The 19,585-nt window shown below is 37.8% G+C and overlaps 1 protein-coding gene across 4 annotated transcripts in view; it reads right to left on the bottom strand.

Annotated features, from left to right (window-relative positions):
• GLCCI1 (glucocorticoid induced 1) overlaps positions 1 to 19,585 on the bottom strand; it is a 54,423-nt gene that overhangs the window by 7,687 nt on the left and 27,151 nt on the right. For 2 of the 4 annotated variants that reach the window (XM_082499557.1, XM_082499559.1), the window contains exons 3-6: positions 17,670 to 17,756; positions 11,463 to 11,579; positions 8,244 to 8,396; positions 1,507 to 1,717 (exon numbers count right to left, since the gene is read on the bottom strand). In XM_082499557.1, coding sequence (XP_082355683.1) covers positions 1,507 to 1,717; positions 8,244 to 8,396; positions 11,463 to 11,579; positions 17,670 to 17,756 — 568 coding nt within the window. The remainder of the gene's footprint in view (positions 1 to 1,506; positions 1,718 to 8,243; positions 8,397 to 11,462; positions 11,580 to 17,669; positions 17,757 to 19,585) is intronic. The other 2 variants (XM_082499558.1, XM_082499560.1) reach the window with 1 other exon arrangement.

Genomic DNA, 19,585 nt, shown 5'->3' with positions numbered 1-19,585 from the left:
CATTCATAAAGCTGATAATTGTATTTTTTAATGGCAAAGCCAAGTTATTCCCATTGCAAGGAAAATAAAACCTCAACTTGAGAAAAGTAACAGAAAAATATCTTGGGTTTAAAATGTCTACATTTGGTTATACGTATATGCAGTTTTCAAAACTTAACAGGCCTCACAGTAAACTCATGACAGTGTTATTCGAGCATCACAAAAAACTTTAAAATGAAGGTGCGAAAAACTTTGTGAGTTTTGTTTTATAAAGCAATTAACATCAACAACAGATGTGATTCAGTCTTGACAACACATTACAATTCACATGCATACTATAAGAACGAGAAGGGGGATGGGGAGCTAATATCTTTGTCATTTTTGGAGCATGGCCAACTATCATGTTGACCTAAGACTTTGACGTGGTTAACTTACACACGTGCACACACCCACCCCCAATTCAGGATTTGGGCAGGTGGATATATTTTCCACTACTTCCTTTTAAATCCACGATGGGAAAGAACTACTTTTCAGAAACGAAGAAAAGCTAGTATTTCTCCAGCTGCTCTCCCCAATCTTATTCCCAAATTACTTTAAGAATTATCAAAAAGAGAATATTCACAGAAAAAAGTTTAACCTCACTTATAAACTCAAAATACTGCTGTCTTAAGCTCATTAGTAAATCTATGCTAAACCTTAAAAGTTTTCATTTCCTCTGTGAAACTTACTACTCTTAGCTTGCATGTTTTACCCAAACCCTGCATCCCTCCAAACTAAAGTCCATGTTTCCAGCTAGCTGACCAGAAGCCCAAGTATAATTACATTAATAAACAGTTGTCCAATAAAAAAAAAAAAAAAAAAATATATCAGTCTTTTTACACTGGTGCCTGTATTTTCATACTACATGTTCTATCCTTAACTCTTAAATGACTGGAACTCCAGTTTACTCCCTTTACAAACCAAATGACGTTTTACAGACTTTGAAAAAAATGCAGAATATTGGCATATAAACACATAAATTATAAAGAAATTTTGGGTTGTTATGTAACACACACAGACAAGTAATTACTCTCCATCAGATTGTTCAAAGTCACATCTGAGCTCCTCACCAAACAGCTTCAAGTGGAATGTAAGAGTTCAGCAGCAGAGTACTTTTAAAAGCAGTCCAAAACTTCATCATCACCATTTTGATCAGTAACTCACCCACGATGAACATATAGTCTAACACAAACCTTTTTTTAAACATAAACATGTTACACTCTGAATTCTTCACATTAGAATCTTCATAAATAGTTAAGACTGTTTGCTGTGCTCCTCTGACGTATTTATGGAAGATGTTTGTGAAGTTTCACAAACAAGAGGGAAAAAGATATGTAAACAAACAAAACCAATTTTAAGATAAATCCTCAATCCCTCCACAACCATCAAACAAAAACAAAAAATGATGTAATGAGTAAAATGAAGGTAGTTGTAAAAGCAGGACATCACATGCCTCCCATAGGTAAAGGCAGGCCATTCTACTCTCACCTTTATCACGGTCATAGAGTAAATCTTCTGTTGAGCAAGGACTCCCATCCTGAGATTCAGGAGGGCAAAAGGGAGAGACACATGGTGAATGACTGCTGCAGCTGCTGCTGCGCTCCTGGACAGACGGAGTCTGAGTGTCAATGCTTCGTGTACTACTACTACGATAGTGAGCAGGTAATGGGGCCCTTCGACCATCAGGGATATCCAAAGGCTGAAAGAGAAACAAGCAAATCAGGTTACAGAAAAAAGACCAAACTCCTAAACAACATCAGCCTGTAGCACTCACAACCGAAGTGATGAGGTAAAGCCTTAAGAACAGTAAACAAGTCATTTTTGAAAAAACTACTTTTACACAAGAAAATAATGCAACGTACGGTGGACACAACATACATTAATTATGCTGAATGCTGGGACAATGTGCAGATGTTCCAAGCCAACTATATCCTCTTAATGCAAAGATAACACCAGATTACACTTCAACACATGCTAGTGTTATGTTTTTGTATTTTTTATGATAGTTTAAGAAAGCAAACCTCCCCAACAAATAGATCTCTCATCATATACTTAGTAATACAATTTTCAATAAAGGTCACTGTTAGTACAAAAGAAAAACAAGTACTGTGACAGAGATCACATTTGGATAAAAGGGGAAGTAGAAAATGCCAAATGCAAGGGCATACTATTGCCATAACAACCAACTGAATTACAATTATAAATTAAACCATCCAAGTTCTGCTAGGAAGTCTTAATTCTCTCGTACACCTCTACGTTCCATCCTTCGCTTCTATAGGTGATCTCTGACAAAATGGCAATTAAGTAGATGATGCACAGGCTTATACAAGGTTCACAAGCTTTGTCTTGAACCAAAGCTGGTAAGCGCTGGCTGCTCGTATCAGCCTAGTTGGCACTGGCCAGAGTGATCTCGCATCTCATTCTGCAATATACTGCATAGACACGTTGACAGTAGTAGACTGGCACGCTCCACTTTCTTGTCCTTCCCAGTGGAAAATTAAGTTTATCATAAAGGCAGCGCTGCTTTAAATGTAAGAAATCAAATCAGAATTACAGTTTTGCTTAAAAGTGAAGAGGAAAAATGCCTGCAAGATTTAAGTATCATTTTTATCCTCACATCAGTGAGGATTGTATTCAAACCACAGAGAACAGCTTAAACGTTCTAGCTACAAAAAAAAATACGTCTTTTTCCTTCTCACTTCAAGCGAACATTTTTATCTCATTGCTTTATTCTTCCCCATCTATTACAAAACTGTAACAGCTTGTTCCAGAGCCTAAAATTCAACCCAACACTTTTGCTAGCAGTGAGGACACGAAACCCACTGGCTGAGTATCACATTATCCCCTTTTCAGCAATAGCACATCCAGAAAACCGCCGCATATTAGACAAAGAGGCAGATGTAGTAAAGCAGGAAGATCTTTTTCTTCTTATGAGCCTTCCAGTTCATACCATTTCACGTTTCAATTAAGAGCAAAGAAACACCCTATAAAGAGAACATTACAGTTGCTACATCAAATGCTGAAAAGTTTGGACACAGCTGTGTGGTCTGTTCCAACAGCTCGGTTCACATTGCATATGCGTTACAACATGACTACAAGTTGCTATTCCCAGCACCCCCAACAGGCCGTGACTCATTCAGTGCACAAGATAGACCTGAAGCATTATATCATTTGTTACACCAACAGAAGAGAGGTAGAAAACAAGACTGAAGCTGTAGGAAGAAAAGCCTCGTAATTAATGTAAGCAAAAAAATAACTGCCATGCAGAACAGCGTTTTCCTTTCCGTCTCTGCCACAAAAATTCTATGAGATGCCAGGAAGTCATCTGAACCAACCTTCCTCTTTTATGATATCTTTTCTGGATGCCCAGTCTACATAGGACTGATTCGCAAAAGTCTTCAACATTCACAGACGCAGAAGGAGACTATGGAAGCTACACTTTAAATTTCTAAAATGGCATGCAGTCAGTACCCTGAGCTCCCCGAAGAATCACATTATAGAAGCCTGATGGATTTGTTTCTCCATCCATAAAGTGTAGATAGTATCATCTTTCTTCTCACACAAGCGTGATAAAAAGAGAACAAAATTTCAGACACTCCCCTATTATAAAGAAGCAAAAACCCAGGAAGAAATTCAGATTTCTGACTTGAAAGCAAGGTTTAGTAGTGAGCATTAGGACACATCTACCAAGGAGAAAACAAACACTTAAAAACACTGAACAGCTGCTCATTAAGTGCATACACTACGCTCTACATAACAGGTAAAGCAAGGATTCCAGGAAAGGAGAAAAAAACCAGTCAGTGATCACATAATTAAAGACTTCGGGATAACACAGATGTTCTTCCACACCTGGAGGAACAACGTAGTCTTGTGTTGTCAGGAAGTATATCACAAATCACATACTTCAACCTCCACTGAATTAAAATTTGAGGTACAAAAAGTTACCCGTATTTTTAGACATGCCTCTAAATATACACACAAGTAGAAAAAGCTAAATATTTATCACTCTTTCCAAGTAAAATAACTTTTAAGGCACAGGAAATGCCAACAAATATTTTAGACTACTGTGCTTCTGTATTGATCTTTCCTTTAACATTGAATCCAAGTTTTGACAAATGCAAAAAACTTCGTGAAAATATCAACTAAAAGTATTCCACTTTTTTAAAAGTTTATGTATTAAACCTGATCAACATTAAAAAAAAATACTTTAGAAGTTACTTTCCATGAGTCATGCCTAAACTATTCTAAAAACTGAAGTCCTCACAACCTTTGAACATAAAAAGAAGGGTAACTAATCTGGTACAGCTGCTATTAATTTTCATAACACTCAATGCATGGAAAACAACTAGAAATTGGTGCATTCTATATATACTGGTGGGTTTTAGTTTGGGGTTTTTTTTTGGTTTTTTTTTGTTTGTTTTGTTTTGGTTTGGTTTTTTTGCAAGAGTGTCCAGTTATGTACTAACCTTATGCCAAATGCATTTTGACAGGACAGCTGCCAACCCCTATGGGACAGTGTGTTCTTGGACATAGTTACGTACTACCCTCATCTCCCTGCAAAGGTATGGAAATGCTCAATTTGACAACAGCACCCATTTCTCAATACGCTGTTAAAATTCACTTTGTTTCCAGTATCAATCTTTTTGCTGGAAAAAAACATGCACGCTGTACTTAGTCGCAACAGGGATGCTACTATGATATACCAATGGGAGCATTAAAAAGAATCTGTTCTTCCTAAGCTTTACATCTGCTTGGGACGCAGCTTCTCGAGAGCAAAGCATTCAATGCTTTCATTTAAAGAGAGCTATGAGTGTGTCCATGCCCAGCTACAGGACACTTTCCATTATTTTTGCAACGTATTCTGTATGAGGAAACCTCTTGCTCCCCATTCCCTACAAAACTTCATCATCTTAGTGTACCAAAGTCTCCAATGTTTGTGTTGTGGAGTCACAACAGGCTAAGAACAAAAGCCTGTCACAACTTCACCAAAAGCTGATTCCTTACAAGTTATGATGGGAACAGGGACACACCACCACAATTTCCTGGAAAGCTAATCGACAAGTTATAAAACAGGAAGGAAAATATATCCAGGATCTTTGAATAAATATATCAGAAAATGAATTAAAGTTTATTAATAAAATCTGAGAAAGAGGTGATTAAGTAGGGACTCAAAAAAGCCAACTTTAACTTTGTTTTATGAAATAAAGAGAGCACCTTCAGCTAACTAAGCAAGATGAATGATTTGAAAAGACATACGCATACATCGCTAAACTGAAAAGAATGGAATATTTGGAATGTTTTGACTACTTACAATGCAATCCCTCTAAACTTTATGGCCAATTAGATTATTAAACGCTAACAACATTAGTGTAGCACCAACTATCTTTGTGAAACACAAAAATAACAAGAGTAATGTCTATAATAATTATTTTTACTTTTATAAGTAATTGTACTTCTATAAGTACAATTTCTATAATCTTTAACGTATTATTTAAAAAACCTACATCAGCACAAGGTAAGACAGAAGACATATCCAAATCAATTTAAACATTTTTTTAAGAAGTAGGATTACAAAAATTCAAGTCAGCAAGAGAGAAAACAAAGTATGTAACATCATACCCTACAAAAAAAAAAAAAAAAAAAACAGTCTAAAAAATAAATTCAGTTGATTTGTATATCTGAAGTCTAAGCAAGGAAATATGAAACTGGGAGGAAAGTTTCACTGGTTACTCATTTTAACTGGGAGATAAATTTAAAAAGTAATTCAAGTAACATCCATAAAACTATCCATAAAACTGCTTTAACCTTAACCTTATTTTTGTCCTATATATCACCTAGTCTGATTTCAATATATGATCTAAGAAACGATTTGTTTAAAAAAAAATAAAATCACAAGTTTATACCAAAGAGATGAAATACTAATAGAAAAAAAAACAAGAATGCTAGAATAAAATTTTAAAAGTTAACAGAATTAAAATGCATTTTATTTTACTTGGGACAGCCCAAACATGCTTATCAAAATGAAATGTAAGAAATCAGGAAGCTACTAATGTATCACCTAAATTTGAAAAAAGAGAAAAAAAAGGAAAAAAAAGAAAAAAAAGGTAATGAGCTGCACCTAAAGTAACACTAATATTCCTTCTCAGTGTTTTGAGCGGGTTGTATGTTATTCCCCAAATCCTTCCTGGCAAATGAATATACATTCACAATAGGGCACAAAGTGTTTTATGCAGCTGGATAAATCGATTAATACGAAAATTAAGGTTTGAACATGCACTGTTAAAACTACAAAGTAAACATGGAAACCGGTTAAAGAGAAACCAGCTGAAAGTCTAGATGCATGTCAATCTTACAAGCGAGTCTATAGAATAATTTATCCTTCACACATCACCCAAAGCAACCAACCACCTTTGGCTGCTATTTTAAAACACTTTCTAAAAATACATAATGTTACAGCCAGAAATAATGGCAGAAAATTGAAAGAAAAACAAATTGTTTCACTAGCAGTGAAAGTAATGAAGCGTGGTTTCCTAGGGTTTATCTTTTGTTCAGTAATTCCTAACCTTTAACCCAGCTGCCCCAACTCCCCCAGGCTAAAAAGAAACTAAGTTGTCATGTTAGGAGGAAGTTCACCAGCAGTTACGATTGAGTAAATTACTCTTACTATGACCTTCCATAAGTAAGCTACGAGATCTAGTAAGCTCAAAGACAGTGCTAGGACACTTTAGGTCCCACTCGACCAGACTTCTTAGAAATTAACAGTTACATAGCAGGAAACAACCCTCTGCCCACAAAGATGGACTTGACTTCAAGGGCAATGTCTAACTTATGACTTTCCTTTGTGTCTGAAGACTGTCTCTCCCCAGCTAGATGTTTGGAGGAAGGGTTCACTATTGCCTTGGTTGCGTAAACTGCTGAGCAGCTCTGGCCCCGATCCAACAATGCACTTAAGTATGTGCTTAACTGTTGCGCTGGATCAGAGCCAGTACATTCAGTAACTTATGAGACTGAGGTCTGCATCCCAAGTAATAAGCTGTTAAAGCCCAAGGACAACATTTATGAAGATGATTTGTCTGATAAATAAATGAAATATCCTCTAACCATAGGAGATTAAAACACTAGCCATAGCAACATCAATGGTGGCACTGTAATACATACCTTTTAATACTCTCTTTGGAGATGGTGCAACGAGTTTTATTGATTTGGGCTTTCTGTTTCAGTTTGTGCGTTTGTTTTTTTCTTTATTTCCCTGTTACAACACACATTCCCTTCTAAAGGGATGAGACAGACTTAGGAAAGCAAACTTAGCATAAAACATACTACTACAGTATTTCATTCTTAAGACTGCTTTCTCCACACAACTAAGGCTCTGGAGACGCCAAGATTATTTCAAAGCCTTTCAACTTTACTGCCAAAATGAAGAACTACAGGTATCAGGTTTTGGAATCTTAACCTTTGATTAAAGTTTTATAGCTTGACTTGTACATTGAATTACTATTACGTGACCATTCACCAGAAAAGAATCTACATCCTAGAGAAGACTAGAAAAAACAGCAGTTTATCCCACAGAAGAAAACTTTCATTGGCTATTTAGGGAACAGTGGCTGTAAACCAAATATTTCACATTTTAAGTGTCATCCAAGTACTCCAGCGCTCCTCAATGAAAATTCCAATACTCCAGTTCCCTCACATAAGCAAAACTGTCCCATTTGTCAATATTTCCCATAAGAAGATTTCCCATGACAGATCACAGTGGTTTCACGGAGGTAAAATGCTTCACATTCAGTTTATGGAAGAAAAGCATTAAAACCAAAAAGCAGAGCATAGCACAGGGAACTAAAGTCTTGCTGAAGAAGAATGCAAAATGGAGTAAATAAATTCATCTCCTCTAACCTCTAATTACTTACGACTGTAGCCTGAAGTATCTAAATTTTCAAGCACTTGCATTTCACACACAAAAAAACTTTCAAGTTCTCAACAGAAAGGGCATTTTAAACAAAGTAAGTTCGGCTAGAAGCCCTTTTAAAAAAACAAACTAAAAAACAAACCAAACCAAAAAGACCAAATACCACCCTAAAACACTGAAACAAAATTTTTAAACAAAGTTCTTTGAAGAAAATTATTTGTAATTTCAGCCACGAAGAAGGTTTGTCACAAGGAAGGTTTCCCATGTGTTTATAGATCACGAAGAAAAAACAACCATAAACACATTAATATAAGCATACCTTGGATACTTCTTCTTTTCCACTGTTTTCCTTAATGAATACTTTTTCCAGTTCGGGGCTTATTCCTTCTACATTACACGGCACACGTGAAACAGTTGATTTTGGCACTGAAATGTTTGACAGTGGCATAGGGACTGATCTGGAAATAGAAGCCTAGAAGGTAGAGAGCAACATGATTTAAAGTTGGAAAATGTAATAAAGACAGAAGTCCAAAACCAGAACTAAAAAACCTAAAAAGTAGGAAGCTGTGTATTAATTTTGTTATCAGAAGACCATCTTTACTTGGCAAATTTAAATAAAAATAAATGCTTGCATAAATCAAAAGCCACTGAAATCACCTCTACTTAACTCAAAGTAGTGTTCTATAATAAAAGCATTCTACTACTTCACTTGTCAGTAAGTAGGCAGGTATATGTACTTTCCAGACGTACAGACTACAAAATATTCAGTAGAGGGGTGGGAAGCACGCAGGGTGCCGATATCGATGGTTTAACTGGGATCCAAAAGCCATTTCCCAACATTCCTAAAGCTTAAACACTCAACTGAAATATTCACTTAATGCGCTTTTATTGACTTTCGGTTGGTTTCAGTGAATGAAAAATAAAGCATTCATTCTGAACGTGTAATTTCATTAGCTTACAGCTTTTCAGAACTTTATGTCAAAGGTCTTAAAAGAAATCATTTGGAGTTTAAGAATCAAGCATGTAAATAAATACGAGTATGGTTTTCAGAAAAACCTGTTGGAGTGGAGCTCTGTTACCAACAGGAACCATTCACAAGAGTGCACATGCATCTTGCGCAGTCAACCTCAAAGGCTTTACCTTGGCAGCGTCTACATAGCATAGATGCACCTACACTGACAGCCATGAACAGAGTTCACTTCCCAGTATACGTTTTCCCTCTTGTTAACTGAATCACAGGATGCTGAAGACAAAATGTAAAAATTTTTTTTGAGTTCGTGCCAAATGAACTTTGCACAATGTGCAGCTCCAAAGGGGCATGTCACTTGTGCGGAGGCATTCTCTGGCTCTGAAAAAACACACTGCCTGCAGGATAGCTTGCCACAACGGTGCCAGAACTGAAAACTTCACCAGCCTCATCAGAGAACACCTTCTTGAGAAATCAAAATGTTGCATGAGCCATGACAAAGTGAGCTCCGAGTACTTAAGAATGTTCCTTCAAAGCATATACCCTAAGTGGATTTCAGTTTGTGTCAAAGATGTTTTTACTGTGACTATAAAGAGTGGCACAGGTATCTGCAACAGCTTACTTTGAGATGGAAAGCAAAACCCTTTTCTGCTCAAAATGTAGCGGGATCCTTTGTTATAGAACCATAAAAGTTTCAGGAAGAATATAAATTTCCTGTACGTCTTCATCACAAGATTAGGTTTTAATCACAAGTTTTTATCCAAACAGAAGAAGGAACACAAAGGATCAGCCATCACAGCTCAACCTCTTCTTTCTAAAACACCAGCTATTTAAAAAGGCAGTCGGGAAATACAATGATAGAACCAACATTTCAGGAGTTCAAACAGTGGCCTATTAGTAACATGGGGTCCAAGTTAAGGATCCACTGTAGGTAAAATTTAATCAGGACTCAAATGTCTGCATTGTCAAATGAGACAAGATTAACTGCTTTCTTCAAGTGGCTTAAGGTTCACGAAGTCATTGACTGAACCTTGCCTGAGCTTTAGGACTCGTAATTGGGTTTCAGTTTCACTGGCAGTTTGTAATGGCTGGAACAGACACTGCATGGGGCACCCTCCATTGCACACTGCTGAGAATGGTTCACGGTCAGGTAATTTGGCCAGGTAATTTGTCCAAAGCTATTCTTCATATGTGTCAGCATCTTTATAACAGGAGAAACACAGATATACTCAGAGCACATACAAATTTTTATAACTTCGCGAAACACGAAAATGACCTGAAAACAGAAATTGTCTTAGCCAGGCTAGTGTTAAAATGATCAGCTATATTAAAATTTGCCTAAACTCACTTTGAAAAATAGGTAAGAAATAACACAACAGAAACCAGAAGATGTCAGATGTCTCAGAGAGAAGGATATCAAATCCATAGACTGATGGCTGGAGAGAAGCACTGTCATCACTACGGCCATTGGTATAGAGCACAAGAATGGCCAACATAGATCGGATATAAGATTTTGCATCCTAAAGATTATGTCTGATTGAGGTTTTACAGTGAGTCATAGCATCTGGAACAAGAACAGGCTGGTGATGATAGCAATTTTTCCATTTAATATAATGGAAACGCTCAAAATATACAGTAACAACTGCACTGTAACATAGCCACTGCAACACCAAACTCTCATGCTAGAAGGCAGGATCCTGTATTGACAATGATTCTGGACTACCATAATAACCAACAGGTATGTCCTAGACAAAACCATGAAGAAAAAGACTTTTATCTCGTAGTGCGACAAGTCCTCTATTCACTGGGCATGGGGTACTGTGGCAAGCACCATCTTGATTTCAGCTGAGTTTAAATTCAAGGTGAATAATCACTTTCTTTTTAGAAAGTAAACACTGCAACATTGTTTTCCTTGATGTCATGGGGAAATCGCCTCTCTGGCCAAGAACTGACCAATAAGCAAAGTATCAGAAAGATTCCTAAAGAGGGAGAAGAAAATGAGATTTTCCCTCAAACCTCTGGTGATACAGTGTTGCCGTCTCTTACTGATGAATACACGGTAAGGTGAATTACAAGTCTGTTTGTAACAAGCCAGTTAGTGTTCTGTTTGCTGCTCAAAGACTAATCAACTGTTGGGCTGCCAATCCAGACTGCTTACCCCGGGAATTTCTTTTTTTTTTTTTTTTTTTTTTAACCAGCTCAGATGGAATTGGGTTGTGAAACTGATAAGCAAACACCTTCCAGAGAAGCAGAGACTTTTGAAAGTGTACCATAAAAATTAGTCTTGGAAGCGAGTATGTATTCCTGGAAATGCAGTCTTATCTGGCCATGCTCAGAATTTTTCCAGCATCTTAATATATTTTAGTTGCTATCCTGCTGCCAACCCCTCTTTATTTTATTATATGATGACTATCAGATAAATTTTAGTGAAGATGCAATGGTATCAGGTTGTTAAGCGTTTCAGTGTACCACATAAGAAAACAAACAGTAGAAAGACAGGAAGGAACAGCAGGCTATTCACTCAACCCTGATAAGGTAGAAGGCAGTTAATACAAGTAACTATCTACTTACCTGAGTCTGACTGATTGCTATATGGTTGCCATGGAGAGGTGACTGACGTTCTTTCTCTTTACTGTGACGACTACTCTGCTTACTGCGCTGAAGCTGCTGCCTCAGTTTGGCAATCTGCTGGAAAGAAGTTCAGGTGAAGTGATAATGAGTTATCAAATGGATAACTGCTCAAATCTTCTTGTATAAAGTGAATCACAGACATTTGAAGTCCTCTTTGGAAGATTTTACAAGCATACAGGATTGCCTTCCCTTGAGGCATGAGCATTAAAGCTTCTTTCTGCTTTTTACCTACTTTCTCCAAAGTATCTGCCCTATTTGCCAACCTGAATATGACAGCAGGCTTAGTTTAATTACTCAACTTCCTCATTTACAAACAAGCCCTGTAACAAGTGATGCAAACAAAAGTAGTCATAATGACATTTGTAGCAATTTCTGGCCTACAACTGGTTTAAACTGGGGACTATGAAGCCTACAGTTTAATTTATTTGATCTTAAACCGAACCAAAGTTTTCCAATGATAATTAATCATAAAAGCAAAAAGCCTTCACAACCAATCAGCAATCAATGTGCATTGCTCATCTTGGAGAACTTATTTAATACATTTAATAGCATTTCCCTGCAGGCTAAATTGTCAGATTCCTTCAGGCAGACAGAATTATCTTTTCTGCTGTCTGCTGCAAAGATGTCTAATCAAAAGTTACATATTTTAAAGGTCAAACACAACTAAAGCCATTATCCATTTGACTTGCTCCTTGACAGAAACCAAAGAATTTCATTTGGGGATTCCTCCACGATAATTTCAACATGAAAGAGAGTATTTACCTCTATAAGCATTGCCTCAGAAGTTTAGACTATGTGCAAATTCACACAACAGGTACAGACACTTCCTTAAGACTGGATAATTTTTTCCTTTGGGCTCAAGTCCCACTCTTCCTCATGCTCAGCACACTGGCATATAAGGCAAAGCATGCATGGCCCCATTTCATTTTTAACTCAGCTAGAGACACAATTTTTAAAAACCTGAAGGGCAACTAAGGAGAACTGAATGCACATGGAATTCATATTTCAAAAACTTCATCAGCTGGAAAGTAACCTCTCGTTTTGAGTGACAGCTTACAAGTACATGCACTCTGTGGTTAACTCCAAGTAGTTAAATATATCACTAGTGCTCTTGCAAAGCAACTCTGTGGTAGAGAATCACTTCACATCACTCTTCACAGTGTCAGAGACGACAGTGCCTGGTGAAAAGGTTTGGATGGAGCTTTGCTCCAGGCTGCAGACTTTTCTTTGTTATGTTTCTGGTATCACTCACAAAAGAAGGATCCACGTTTAAGACTTCATATCAAGTCTTACCACAGCTCATTACCCATATTCAGAGAACCGCTACTCAGAAATGGCTGAATACTTTGATCTTGCAACAAGACAAACAGTTCAGATTCCCGCAAGGGTCTGTGTGTAGAATACATCAAGACAGACAGAGCCTGAATACGACTCCGTTTCTAACACAGATAAGCTAAATTTAGAGAACTGGGAGACTAATCTCTTGATGAAAGGTGCAACTCAGGCACCATGTTGGAAGAAACTTTGAGAGAGTCTGAAGAGATACTTCATCTCTAACAAAAACAACAACAAAAATTGTCCAGAACTTCCCCATTCTCCCTGTAGGAGTAATGGCAGTTAGGAAACATAGCTCCACAGAGAGATGAAAAAGCAAGCAGGTAACCAGTCTGTTAAGTATACATACATTTACAAAGATTTATGTCTTGAATCAGAATGTTGGAAAATGAGGAGAACAGGGAAATAATCCTCATCTTCCCCTTTAAAAATGTAAAAACAGAAGATGTAAAAATGATGCCCAGATCAGAAGACAGCTGTGGACTGAGATAGCTGGCTACAAGAATAATCAGAAAGCAGGGAGAGCAATGTACTCTCATCTGACTGTATGGGAGGGGAACACAGAGCACACATCTGTGCATATTTCAAAAAATTAAGAAAGTTGTTGCCTTTCCTCTCCCATTGACTGTTCCCTGCAATATTGTTGATATATCAGAAAGACTCTTTTCTTGACATACTTTAAAGTTACTTATATATAAAAAAATAAACCACCACCAAAAAAAAAAAAAAAAAAAACCAACAAGAAAACATGAAGATCAGCGCATCTTGACAGTAATAACCCTACATCGGGTCACTCAGGACACAAACTTGCAGTTCAGCCTTCATGGTTTATTGTCATACAGCCTACTACAAGATGCCCATCAAAGATTATTAAACAAATAAGAAGTTAGGAAAAAATAAACATAAATACATTTTTTGCTTCATGAATATTTTTACAGCTAGAAGTGTACTTGAAATAAACATGAATCTCGTCTATACCACTTGTAATATGCATGCAGTCTAATGGCACAAACCTGAGAAATAAGCAAATTAGGTGAGTTCTTTACAACACTGGAATAATCTTAGTATCCTGATAATTTTTCATTTGAAGAGACCTAGATGCAGACTACTAATAATGAAGGAACATGTCACATCTCACCATTCCTGTCCAAATGCCCATTAATAATAACCAGCTAATAGGTTGTATTTCTACAAATCAGGCTACACAACAGAGCAACTTCCTATTGCTGAGCAAGTCAAACTCCTCAATAATGAGAGCGAGCTCTAACTCTTTCATGAACCACTTGTTAATAAACAAGTTAACCAGTAGGTCAAAGACTAAAACAAGCATTAGAAATTCACCCAAAAGCTTTGAATACAATCTTCTGACTGGTATGTGAAAGCACATAAAAAGTGCAAGCTCTCATATTCGATTCTCTTTTATTCCAAAGTCCTTTTCAAGTAGTCTGTAAAAGCAAAAGGGACCTTCCAATAGGGGGTTGCTGGTGTCAGCGTAACAGATACAGCATACAGAGGTGCTTAAGGGAAGTGAAAAATCAGCTGTCTGAAATAAGTCTTTAACCACCTAGACAAATGGAAAACCTTTTAAATCCAGGCTTTTTCCAGTTCTGGGTAAAGTCCAGTTCAAGGTAAGCGATACCTAAAACTGTCACTATTCAACTTCAACAGAATTTCATACGCTATAACTAAAATTGTCCCTATTCAACTTCAACAGAATTTCAAACTAACAATTCAGGTTGAAAGGGGAAAAAATACCAGTGCTTCAAGCCACTACGTGGTTTGTGTCCAGGACAAAGACTCTGAGAGCAATCTTTATCTCCTAGTCAAGATGTGTATCTATTAAAATAATGTTAAAGCAGTCTGGCATTATCAACAACAAGTTACATTCAAGACTTCATAAAAACAAGCCATAGATCTCTTCAGAATTAAAAAAAAAAAAAAAAAACCAAACAAAATGTAAGTCTTGTTAGGAGGTGACAAAAACGGTACACTCTGTAATTACAAAGCTCATACTGAGAGCTGGGGAGTTGTAAATCTTTTAATAGACCCACTACAAGAAAGCAAGCATTGCCCATTTCACTGCTAGACAGATTCAATCCTGACACCCACCTCTTTCAATTCAAGGGCAAAATAATTTTCAACTGCCCCAAAGTGAATTATTTTTTTTATGTGGTAATACAGAATTCATTTGCTTGCTTGTTATCTGAAGTCTAAGCACTGATTGACTGGGTTTTTAAATGTAAATCTTTTAGAAAGAGCTTCCAGTTGTTTTAAATAAATGCATTTGATTCTAATAGCTCTCAAACTAACCAAGGAAAACCCATTTTTTAAAAAACTTAAAAGCACATTTAATCTTTTTTTATCAAACCCAATTAAAACTATGCATACAAGTATTTGGCTAGTTTACAGTATCAACAGAATAAAAAAATACATCCTAGAAATCATTCCATTAATTGTTGGAACAAGAAAACATGAACATGAACTGCTAAGACAAGCCTAGGAAACTGTAAACAGCTATCTACTAGTTTACTGTCAAATGCTATGGGAAGCAATTCAAACTGCTGAGTAGAACTACAGTTACCAATATTACTCATAACAAATGCAGTTGCCCAGGAAAGGTGATACTTTTATTTCCATTACTTAAGCTCTTGCTTTCAGCTGCCCATAGCTTTGTCAAATTTTCTCTGAAGTCTACCATGCGACTGCAGTTCTCCTATCCCCTTCCCATCAGATATTTCAGCACAAGTATTAGAATTGTTTTAAGAATGAGATTAAAATGAAAGGGGGATGGAAATCATTTTATCATATTATGTGCTAAAACACATTATTGTAGTTTTTACCCAGGAAGCTCTGTTGTCCCGTACTTTGGAAGAAAACGCAAAAACATTTGTCTGGGGATCCTTTATGCTGGGAATGTGACCCTCTATTCCCTCAGAAAAATCTTTACATTTGGCAAAGCTTTAACAAAAATTTCAGTTTGCACACATTCAAGAAAGACGTTTGGAACTGGCAGCTACATTTGCCAGTACTTTTGCCTCTAGTGGGCTTTACAGTTTGAATAGAACTGCCCCAAAACATTTCTCCTTCCAGAAACTGCAGATTACTGTGGCACAAAGAAACTGAGTGCACAGATACTGTTGGTATTGAACAAACTCCTAACACCCAGCACACAGGCATTAAGTAGACAGGCAGAGAAGCTGGAACCAGGACTTACAGGTGAGGGAAAGGAAAACGAAAAGGATAAAATAGAAGCCAAACAATGGAGAGACAGATCAGACAAGGAGCTGGAAGGTAACTGAGTAACAGCTCAGGTGAGGGAAGACAGATGAGAATCGGCTGGATAATGCACATTGGCTGAGAATGACATTGGGACTATGAACCCAGGGAACTACAAAAGGTAAGAAAATTGGTTTGAGAAGCTGGAGAAAGGAAAACAAAGGAAGGGAAAGAACTATAAACTGGAGAAGACAAGGGCAGGTTTTACGGTGAACAACCATTGCAAAATTTGGATAGAAACAATTCCCTTCCACACACCCCATTTTTTCCATTACTGTGTTCTATTGTAAAAGGAGCCAATGAAACTCATTGGCCACAAGTTGCCACATGTTTCTTATCTTTCTCTTGTGGTCAGTCCATAAAGAGGATGACAACCTTGGACAATGGATCACTGTTATCAAATGGCAGAGACTTGCTTACATGCTGAAGGTTTCACTATCACTGACAGTCACAGCCTTGTGGTGAAGAAAAGCTGCTCATTGCAGAACTTGATAGGGAAATGCCAGAAGATGAAGGATGGTCCTTCAGTAAAAGCAAGCAAGCGTTATCCGGGAAATACAGATGCTATTCCTGCTCCTGCTACAATTCCTTTGTGCTGGCAGGGAATTTTTAAGCCAAAACTTTTCAGACATAAAATTCCTTCTGCACTTATTTCTGGACACTTAATCTGTGATTCTGAGTGCTTCCCCTCACAGCTGCAGATGAAGTCACCCAGGCAACTGAAGGCCCATACACTAATAAATCAGCTATGATGAGTTTCATAACAGGTACTCAATGAGATGGGAACAGATGACCCTCTTTGGATTGACCTCTCTTTGGCCCAGGCACTCACCTTTAAAAATGAGGCTATTGCCACCACTGGAATGCAAGATTATTCCATATTTGTCAAATCTGATTTTAAAAGTCAAGTAATTAAACTTACATCACTCCTTTTGACAACTATTTTTCCTATCAACGGCTGTCAGGAAGAGAACTATATATTGCCAGTAATAGCAGCTCCTCACACAACCTATACATTTCTTCTAATTTTTGAATGTCCTATTAAACAGGGACTCTATCAACACTTACTCTCTTTTTTCATTTGTGAAAGTGATGTCCTCTCTTAATTCCACCCTTAAACTCGAACAAAATATCTAAACAAGAATATGCTAACGTACCAACTTACATTGAACAAAATATCTAAACAAGAATATGCTAACATACCAACTTACATTCCGCCTCTTTCAGTGTTGAAGAACAGAAAGCTAGGTAAGGTAACTCTGAACAGAAAAAATAGTAAGCAACAACAAGCTGGTTCCTTAGCACTCACTCCAGCCGCTCCTTCACAGCCAACACTGTGTAGTAGGAAGGCAGGAAAACCAACAGGCATAAAAAAAAACAACCACTCTTGCAACAACTCTTACGTTGGAGGTAAAACCTGTTTCAAAAGCAACAGAGGGGAGGGAAAGGGTGCAATTTCCTGAACTCCAGATAGGGATTAAAAAAAGTCTTGGGCATAGCAAAACTTGAAAGGCTCCACTCTGCAAAACTTCTCACCTCTTTTAGTTGATCAGCACTTCCCCATGATGCTGAGCGCTGATGTGATCTCTTTTCTGCTCCTTCTTCAGCCCAGCAGCTAGGTGTCTAGAGGGGAAAAAAAAAAAAAAAAAAAAAGAAAATGTACTATCCTGAATTCTCCAGGTAAGAAAAACTTTTGGCACAGATTGTTGTTTGACTCCTTCCGCAGTGTTGGAGTTCAGGCATTATACATGAAGAATAAATGTCAGAATCTGATATGCAGCAGTAATAGTCTCAATACATAAACAAAAAACCAATATAGAAAACTAAGCCTTTGTAAACTTGCATTTACAAAGGATGAGGACAACACACATTACTGAAGAAGGAATCAGAAGCCTGACAATCACAAAAACCCCTTACCTGGCTACTCCCATCTGTGCTTTGGTATCCAATTCTAGTTTTCACTCAGTTTAGAAAACCACAAGATTTAAAAAAAATATACAAACAAACTCAGAAAACAAAACCCAGGATTCACTTCACCCACCTGTCTTCCTTAATCACTGGGCCACAAAATTAATTCCTTCTTGCTAACCCTGACTTGACACAGTTTGATACACCTTTTATTATTTTTGGCACCAACCTACAGGAGCAGAACAGTGAAGAGCAAGCCCTTTCCAGCAAGCCTAGAAGTTTGGGCACTGTCCTTGGATGTAGGAGTTACAACGTTGAACCCCAAAGACTAAGAAGGGTCTGGAAGCCAGATCTCCAACTCCTATGCTTATTCACCACAAGACTATTACAAAAATCGAGGGTATCCACCAGCATTTCTGAACAAGAGAGACACCAGCTGTCAGAGGAGTAATGGGGACACCTAAAATCCAGAGAGAGTTTGGGGTATGAACCATACAAAACACAGAGCTATAGGCAGATATATAAATCTGTGAAAAGAATTAAAAAAAAAAAAAGTTGTTTTTTTTTTTTCAACAATTCCTACTAGTATTAGCTGAATCCTTCACAGTAAGGCCACAAAAAATAAAACCGTACCATTGAAAACGACGAGAATTTGGCAGTGAGGTTTTTCAGGGAGGGGACCACTGCTGATACTTCTCCAAGGGAGAAGGGACCCCAGCCCAGGGACAAGTAGGATCTGGGATCCACCTCCCTGAGGGATTTCCTTCTCACGCATGGGAACCCTGTTCCTCCACAGCTTTCCTTCCTCTTGCTTTCTCTCTAGGGTCTAGCAACTTCTGTGGTGCCCACACATGTAGCAGACACTGTTCTGCTCAGGAAGGAGGCCGGGCATCGCCTTGGAGAACACCACAAAACCAACATCTGCAGCTCCTCACCCTCCCTGCCAAGGGAGGTGGAAGAGCCCTCCAGGGCCAGGCCACTCCAGCCAAGCATGCCAGGCCAGGCACCATTAAGCCCTGAACTGTAGTTTCAGACCACAGGCTATACCTTTATACCTATACTATTATATGGCCTACATCCCAGCACCTAACTCACAAGTGCTAATGTTTAATGTGCTAAGTTACTTTGTGTGCACAGGCCTACATATCCCCACTTCTGTTTTCTGCCAGCCCTGCACTTTCCATGGTTTTGGTGTTGGGTTTTTTTTCTCCACTGTTTTTACACCACCAGGAATACTTCCACCAAATGCACAGCAAGCTGTGTGGGCGACTAGAAAGCAAAATGGAAAAAATCAGTAACAAAGTTTTTGCTGCGTGTTCCCAGGGAAGAAAAAACAACTCTTTATAAAAGTTAGGGTTCTGCGTATTTATTACGTGACTCTCTGTGTGGGTCTGGGGAAGAAGCCAGAAGATAATGTGTTTATGAAAAAAAAAAAAAATAAAATAGTTATCGAGAGTGGAGTTAAACCAGCTATTTAAAACACTGAGGGGAGTCCCTCAGCCAGGCAACCCACAAGTCTCGTCACCCAAAGCAGAGCCTCTGCC

The sequence above is a fragment of the Vanellus vanellus genome, assembly GCF_965231255.1.
Source record: "Vanellus vanellus genome assembly, chromosome: 2".
Classification (NCBI taxonomy): Eukaryota; Metazoa; Chordata; class Aves; order Charadriiformes; family Charadriidae; genus Vanellus; species Vanellus vanellus.
Note: the sequence above shows the minus strand (reverse complement) of the source record. Positions and strands in the feature narration are given on the sequence as shown.